Source organism: Gekko japonicus, unplaced genomic scaffold (genome assembly GCF_001447785.1).
Source record: "Gekko japonicus isolate JY-2015 unplaced genomic scaffold, Gekko_japonicus_V1.1 scaffold668, whole genome shotgun sequence".
NCBI lineage: Eukaryota > Metazoa > Chordata > Lepidosauria > Squamata > Gekkonidae > Gekko > Gekko japonicus.
This window is the reverse complement of record NW_015174861.1, coordinates 77,353-85,894: the sequence shown is the minus strand read 5'-3', so window position 1 is coordinate 85,894 and position 8,542 is coordinate 77,353. Positions and strand designations below refer to the sequence as shown.

Sequence of the window (8,542 nt, the reverse complement as noted above, 5' to 3'; positions counted from 1 at the left end):
AACTTTGGCTGGGAATTCAGTAAATAGTTCAAACATATGTGCTGTTTGCTTATGAAAGCATTCTCTCATAATTGAAACTTAAGAGCTAGTTCAGAAGTAAACTTCCACGTTTTAATAGAGCTACATCTTTCTCAGTGGCATAAATTTAGCTTTTGTAGACTATTAGAAAGGCAAATAGTGCAGAGCTATAAATGGATATTTAAGGGAGCCTCAGAATGTTAGTATTGTTTTATGTAGAGAATGCTTTTAAACTGATTTGACTTATTATTAGAAAGTTTCACACAACGGCATTCTTCCAGACAACTTTTTAAAACATTCTAATTTGCTTTGAGTGCTAACTTTCTGAAAACAATTCTAAACTAATTGTTGTCGAACCAGCCAGCCTAATGACCAAAAATAACATTCCAGGGGGAAAGCCTGAGGTGTATTCTTATAGAGCGTATTGTATGAAATCGTGTGTGTTTGTTTTTGTTTTCAAAGGCCAGCAACTAGTTATGCAGTTTGATTTTGCTTGTGTTGTGGTTTTTTTATCAGCATCATACACTTCATAGTTTCTGTGTATGGGGTTTTATGTTGGATTTTTTTCTGTTTGCTTTGTTATGTGATAAGGCTGAACTTTTACTTTTGGGCTAATTTTACTGTGAATAGACTAATTGCTATTTATACATTTTAAATATTACTGTGCTTATATTTTACTTTTGTACTTTACAGGCTCAAGCAGCTGTTCCAGGGCCAGTTGGTACAGATTTCAAACCTTTGAATAACACACCTGCAACTACCACAGAACCCCCCAAACCTACATTCCCTGCTTATACACAGTCTACAGCTTCAACCACTAGTACAACAAATAGCACTGCAGCTAAGCCAGCTACGTCTATAACAAGTAAGCCTGCTACCCTAACGACAACCAGTGCAACCAGTAAGTTGATCCATCCAGATGAGGATATCTCTCTGGTAAGTTTTAAGTACTTCCTTTGCATTATTTATTGTCTCTCTAATGGTTGTAAATCAAGTCTGAGCTCCTTTCCCCAACCCCTTCCTTTGAAATCTGTTTGGCCTGAATGGTGGTAGATTCAGAATTGCTTCACTTTATTTACCTTGTTCAGTGTAGTTCTGAAATCCTGCAACTGGGAACATTAAAGACTCTCTTCAAACTATCTTGTATTAGTTGATGCTCTATTTAAAACAGATACAAGTAAGCGAATAAATGTTAGTGATCTTTAAATCTTCAAAAGTAAAAATGCTGGTATAATACTTTGTTGTAAGTATGTTTATGTCTAGTTATATTGAATGTTTCGGTATAAGATTAACTGTATATAGAGTTACTCCTGTCTTAAGCCCATTAAATTAAATGGGCTTGCTAGAGTTAACTGCATTGGATTGCACTGCAAAACAATAGTCCATCTATGGCATCTGACAAAGGGAGGTTTGATTCTCAAAAGCTTATACCCTGAAAATCTTGTTGGTCTCTTAAGGTGCTACTGGACTTGAATCTAATAGCTCATCTAAGTTTCCTGTATTATAATAAACCATTGCCAGTGTTGTTCAAGATGTATTTGTCTCAAATTGACTTTTCACGTGATCTCATATTGTTGAACTGTTTTTCATGTGTTTTCCTTCATAGGAAGAAAGAAGGGCACAGTTGCCTAAATATCAACGTAATCTCCCTAGACCGGGGCAAGCTTCCATGGGCAATCCACCCGTTGGTCCAATGGGAGGTATGATGCCCCCACAGCCAGGAATCCCCCCCCAGCAACAAGGAATGAGGCCTCCAATGCCACCTCATGGTAAGCTTAACCTTACTGTAAGTGTGTGAGGTTTCATTATAATGTAACAGCCAGGAAAGTTATTTGAAATCTGAAGTTAATAACTTAAAGAGTTTTATTAACATAAAGCTTAAAGATTTTTGTAACCTTTTCCTAAATGGTTTGCTTTACAGGTCAGTATGGTGGTCATCACCAGGGCATGCCAGGGTATCTTCCTAGTGCAATGCCTCCATATGGTCAAGGACCTCCAATGGTGCCTCCTTACCAAGGTGGACCTCCTCGACCGCCAATGGGAATGAGACCTCCTGTAATGTCGCAAGGTGGCCGCTACTGATGCTACTGCAAACGCTCTAATAGGTTTGGAGATTAAACCTTTTCTCATCTTGTGCTGTTAATATAGCCAAGCTTCCATCAATTAAAACTTCGTTGTGACTTTTAGAAAAATATCTTTCCACATACAAGGAACTGTTGGACATTCTTATTTTACATGGGGAAATTATTTAGAATAATAAAGCAGGAACTTTCCCTGATGTTGCAATTTATACTGTATGGCTTCTTTTTCATGTTTCATCTAGGTTTTTAGAAGTGAAGTATAGTAAATATGGTTCGTTAAATTGTGAAGGCGCTGGAATTACATGAACATACCATCTTAAAGGCAAGTTCTGTAACCTTATGTTGCTGTTTGTAAAATGATGCCTTCACAGCACTTCAGGTGCTGTTGGACTTCATGTCCCCAACAATAGTTTGGTGAGGGCTTTAAATGTTACCAGCTGCTTGTACACATAAGACTGAACATGTAACAATATTTAATGTATTTAGAGCTTCTCCTGTTGCAGAGTTTGAAATTGACCCACTAAGCTCATGTGACTTTCTGTACTGTTAAACTTCATTGTAATAAAACAAAAGAAAAAAATTGTCTTTTTATTCATGACCAGCTGTGGACAACTTCCTAAAGGTTTGTACTGATGCATGCCATGGTAGTGTGTGGTGTAATAAACACATATTTCCTTATGTTGCATTGATATATTCTGAATTATTTTAACTTCAAAGTCATTAGTCTTATGCTGTTGCTGATTTCCTGAACAAGTTGGCATAGACCTGTACATTTATTAACCAGTTGCTAGAAAATCTGTAAGAATTGGAATAATGGGGGCACTCCTTTTTCTAAATGCATGAGTTCTTTAGCTGCTTCTTCTAGATGTTTTAACTCTCCTGATTATAACATTGGTACTTTGTTCCTTAGAATTGTGTCTGCTTTGGTGTTGGGATCTCAGTTAGTCTTTCCCAAATGTAGGTGTAAAACAGTGCAGCATTTCCTTCTGCAATAAGAATGAATTGCAGAGATCCATCCTAAAACTGCAATGGTAAAGGCGGGATCAGAAAAACCATGTTGCACAAGTGGAACTCCGCTCACACTTCTCTGAATGACCTTCTCAGTCTTTGTGACTGGATAGTAGCATGTTGTAAAGATCCTACAGCAGTTTTGTTGAGGTTTTAGACAAAACTGGTTCTGTATATACAGCTTAGTAGGAGAGCGAGGGCAAAAACCATGGTTTGGTGCCGTATGAACAAGCCTGGAAGAGCCGATGGCACCCTTGTGGCCCGTTTCATAATCCTGTGGTCATTGTTTCCTTCAGGGCTTATCCATTGCATCCTGATCTGAGCTGTGTTTTGTGCCTTGGATTTTCCAGTCCTGATTTTGCTCATTGAGCACAAACAATAGCCTGCCAGTTTGGACATAATGCGAAAAACGTTTGAGGAAGGGAGAAATCACACAAGTGTGAGACTGAGGACTGGTTTTAAATAGTGCTGTATCATTGTTTGGGCTTGTGTCTGAACTAAGCCAATAAGTAACTGTCACATATTAAGTGTAAGGCATAATGGATTTGTGAGGCTTTGCCCAAGCATCATGGGTCTCTGTAGTGCATATAAATGTTCTTTTTAAGCAGCATCTAAAGAGAGAGGTGCAGCTAAAACATACTTGAATAGTGCTCTTCAATCACCTGCTGCTCACAAAGGCTGTTTGGTTTTTATTGCATACTTTTGCCCCTCTTAGGAGCAATCATTAGCATCACAGACTGGAGTGGAAATGGTTTCTAATAAGTTTATAGGTTCAAATAGTCCTTAAATTTCATTATGTGATACTCTGAATGCTTTATGCTTCAGGCTTGTAATGTTTATATTCTCACATTATACTTAAACTATAAATATAAAAATCACAGGAATATCTTGCCTTCTTGATAGAATCCTGGGCCTTGTAATCTATATATTGTTTCAGTTCTAATATATGTTGAGAAACTTGCTATTCTAAAGGAATTGTAGGTTAGGTTTTTAGCAGGGTCATTTGCAGTATAGCTAGGTACCCTTCTGTAGCCTGGCTGTTTCCCAAACTTACATGCAGTCATGTAATGTTCATTTGGAGATTTGCCCATTATTTTATTGGGAGGTTTCTCTCTTTTGACCTGTTGTGTGAGCTGTCGTGTAGTTATGCATATCTAATAACTGTGACCAAAAGAAGTTCTGTCCTGCTGAGGAAGAAAACAGTAAGCACGTCTAGAACTTGCTTTAACAGTGTCACAGTAGGTCCCATTATTGATGAAGCAAATCACTTTTCTGTTTAAAATGACTTATGAATCCCTGCAAGACACTTAAGCTGTATGTGCTGTTGGATGCATGCAGCTTTATTGGATTGTGTCCATCGTCTTTTGAAAATAACATATTTTTCATGTTGGTTAATCACACCTCCTTTTTCTGCTTTACACATCCAGGTGTCTGGTAACCTGGTTCATAAATGAGCCAAGGTTTTTGTTAAAATTAGTTTAGTGGGAAACGTCTGAGTAGAAAATAAAAATTAAACTGACAGTTTGCTTGTAGCAGAGGCATTATAAAATCTTGATCAGGGAACCTGAATGTTCTAACAACCATGAGTTCTAAATGCAAAAAATATGCCTTTATCTAGTACAATTGTCTTAATAATTGTACTGGTCTAGCTACTATCTATGGGGTCTAAAGTGCTTAGCAGTGGGTTTTTAATTACATTTTTCACTTCTAAAGTTAGTTTGGAATATTCCATCACTTATAGGGGGAAACACCCACTGTGAACTGAGTGTTGCATAGCAATGACCAAGCTGTAAGGTGAGCAGTTGAGTTGGAAATTCTTTTTCATGTCTCAGCTCTGGTTTAAAAATTTAATACCAGACTTGGTGGAGCTAAAACTGAAGCCATACCTTTGCTTGATCATTGGAATTTTGTTAGTTCTGATTGCATGTATTTTTAACTTAATTGGGTCATGTTTTTTCTAAAATTTAAATTTTTCTTCTTCCTATAGCCCTGCCATAGGACAGGCTGAGGCAGAGTCAGTGTTGCCCTGTTCAGTCTGAGGCAAGTGGGATTTATTTTATTCATTCCTGGGGGCTTTCACAGCTTTACAGCTGTTGGATATTTATGTCCCCAAACTTGCAGCAAGTTTGGTGAAGGCTCCTACCTTTAATTTAATTTAGGATTTTTATCATCTTTCAATGGGCTCTATATTAATATTGATGTTGTTTCTGGCTCTGGTATTTTCAGTTTGCTATTAGCTGTGAAATCTATAAAGAAGTGAAACACTCCCTATTCAAACATTAGTCCCCTGTCACTTCCCCTTTGAAATTTAACAGTATGATTATCTTTGAAATGGTGACATAACTATAAGTGATCTGGAAGTTCTGTTACCTATCTTGAGTGTTAAGAAAATGCTTTTGTAACAGTTTTTCTCATTGATAATGTACACACTTTATAGCTGGAGTTAGTGACATCCACTTAACCTAAATTACCTGAAATAGTTAGAATCACTATAATTTACAGCACTTTGTTGAATCTTAGAAGTAAATATTAATGTAGAGCCTGCAGAGTGAAGAAAAATGCAGATATAAATTGGTGAAATGGGAAGGTGGGATAAATGTTTAGTTGGAACCATGACACATTCATCAGCCTGTCTTCTGTAAAGGTAAACAATGATGTTTGTACACTGAAATATAAAGAACGTCAATGAATATCTGCGAATGTTTGTGGTTGGTATGGTTTATCAGACGACTTGTGCTGTGTTCATGTAGAAGATATTGAAACTGTTTGTAAATGAAACACTGATAAGATTTCCACACAAAATTGAGAACCTTTCTTAGTGCATAATAGCAGCAGCTGTCAAAGCATAGACATAGCTCTTACGTAAGTATAATATCTGCACAACTATACAGCTTTCGGGGGGCAATAACGAATTGCGTTCGCAGTACTCTTTGAACTGCTTCTTCAATTCCACTGAGTATGTACAAGTTTGAGAATCTTATATAACAGATTATGGGAGAATCTAAGAAAAGTACCATGTGCCCATTGACCATTTCCCAGTCCCCAGACTTGGTCCTCAAACTGCTTTTCCAACCTGAATGCTGGTTACTTCTCTAATGCACCTAAGTGGATGGTATCCTCAGCTGGAAGAACTTACTCCAGCCTAAGGAGCCTTCTTGCAACTTGAGTGGCTCTTTCACTGAAGGAATGCTGGAGGACGGCTTCAGACTTTGTTTAGTGGAATGGTAGGGTGTGGGCTTACTCTAGCAGTAACTTCTGTTTACATTGATGGAATTTTAAAATGCATGAAAGTTACCTCTAGCATAGCATGCTTCCCATCACTGTTCTCTCCCATACATACAAAGCTCTCTCCAGGCTTCTTACATTCTCCAAAAATAGCCTATTGTAATCCTGTAAAATATTTTATAATGTCTGTCATGACTGCTTCCCAACACTTAACTGTATTCAGTTCATATAGTGTATGACACATGACATTTAATGGTGAAGATGGAGTCCACACTGCAAGATGAAATATAACTAATCACTATTTGTTCTGCATTTTCTCTGGAAAGACCTCCTTAGTTCATGAAGTTTTGACCCTTAGTCTGTAGCCAATATTGATACCAGCTTTTGTTTAAAAGAGTTATGAAATTATGGGCTATTCTATAGTTTCTGATGAATGAGAGAAAATTTGATATTTGTAATGCCAGAATTATAGTTTGCCATGTAATAAAATAGATACGGAAGTAATTCAGTACCAGTGCATGGTATTATACAAGCTTGTCACTTGATAACACAGGAAAAAATAAAATGCCTTTTGCGTTGAGTATCCTTTTAATCCACTAAAATGTTTTGTGGCACTTCTTTCACTACAACCCTTTTTTTCCCCTAGCCTCTGCTTTCAAGCAGTTATACTTCATGGTTGTAATGAGAACAGAGATAAACTTCATGTTGTACACATGTCTTTGCCTGTCTTTGCCTCTGTAGTTACAGTGCAACCCAAAAGTATAATCTATTTCTGTAAAGGAAACTCAGATATCTATAGCTACTGTCCTTTAATGTGGTAAGGCTTATGTTTCCTATGCATGTTATCTATTTGTAACATTGCTTGTGAGAGAGCAATATGCTAGGGCTACAATTGACAAAAGTATCAGTTTTTAAAAATGAATCCCTTGTTGCCAATATTCTGTGGAAAATAGCAATATGAACGTGTTTCTTTGGTATATAACTGCTGAGTAGGCTGAAGTAGTAGCATCTCAGGTGGTTTTTGGACTTTGTCTCATTCTAGTCCCTAAAATGAAGTGCTGCACTTGTGACTGAGTCTTAAATCTTAGAATTTAAGATTCAGTTATTTTAATAATTGGGTGTGCATTCACCTAAACTTTGAACTCTTAGTAGTTATCCTGACAGTCTCAAATGCAACCTTAACACAAGCCTAAAAAGCAGTGTGTGGATCTGAAGAAGTAGCAGTTTAAAGAGAAACTCATGGATGCACATTTTTCCTCCTGTTTCCTTTAATAGCATTTTTGTACTGAATTATCAAACTACTTGTTTAGTAAAGGAATTTAATCAATAATTGAAACTTCTGCAAGGTCATTTGTGGCAAAGATTTTTGCCAGAGGTGCTGTGTGCCTGTGTCTTCAAACTGCAGCTTTAACCTTTAAATACTTGTGTTCTCTGAATTCTGTTATTTTCTCTAAATTCTTGTATTCCCTTTGAGGTTACAAAAATTGGAATTTTGTGGAGCTTGTGCATATTAGAAATTTAGGAGAAATCAGCTTCACTGAGTTAGCAGACTACTTCCTGTTTACTTCCTGATAGTTGCAACTGTGAGACACCTAATTTGTGTGAGGCTTATTCCTGGTGTGGAATGTAAGGAGGATACTTCTAAGAATGACTGTCATTTCATAAGCTTACTGTCAATTAAGCTCACCACAAAGCTGTTCACTAAGCCAACAGCTTGACTAATATCAAAAGGCTTTAGTTCTGGACACTGTAGCTGGGTTAACCCGTTTTCAGTTTAAATGGATGCAAGATACCTGACCTTAAAATTGACATGGAATTATATTTTGACAGGTGTATTGTTAAATGAATTTGCAAAGTCTCTTTCCAAACATAAAACAATACTTTGTGTAGTGTTAAAGAATTCTGTCGCTTATTGAGCATTGTGAAGCATCTTTGTGAAGTTATTTACAGAACTTAACCCATCACATTATATCAAATGGTTTCATATCTTTTTGGTAACATGATGGTACAGAATTGTGTCAGCTATGTACGATGTACAAACTAATGGAGTTAAAGGAAGTAGTCTTTACTGAGGAAGGCAAAATGAGCCTTGCATTACTCTTGGCATGAAAATTCTGTGCTGCTTTTAGGGTTTTGAGTGATTATTGTTTAGATATTTGCAACTCAAAACTAATTCTTGTGTTTGCTTTTCTATCTATTTACATATGTTC

The 8,542-nt window shown here is 36.9% G+C and overlaps 1 protein-coding gene across 5 annotated transcripts in view; it reads left to right on the top strand.

The window, feature by feature from the left end:
* ZNF207 (zinc finger protein 207) overlaps positions 1-2,742 on the top strand; it is a 13,311-nt gene extending 10,569 nt beyond the window's left edge. For 2 of the 5 annotated variants that reach the window (XM_015424688.1, XM_015424689.1), the window contains 3 exons: positions 712-954; positions 1,625-1,787; positions 1,940-2,741. In XM_015424688.1, the coding sequence (XP_015280174.1) occupies positions 712-954; positions 1,625-1,787; positions 1,940-2,100 (567 nt within the window). In that variant the 3' untranslated portion in view covers positions 2,101-2,741. Of the gene's footprint in view, positions 1-711; positions 955-1,624; positions 1,788-1,939 lie in introns of all 5 variants that reach the window. The other 3 variants (XM_015424687.1, XM_015424690.1, XM_015424686.1) reach the window with 3 other exon arrangements.
* The last annotated feature ends 5,800 nt before the right edge of the window (positions 2,743-8,542 follow it).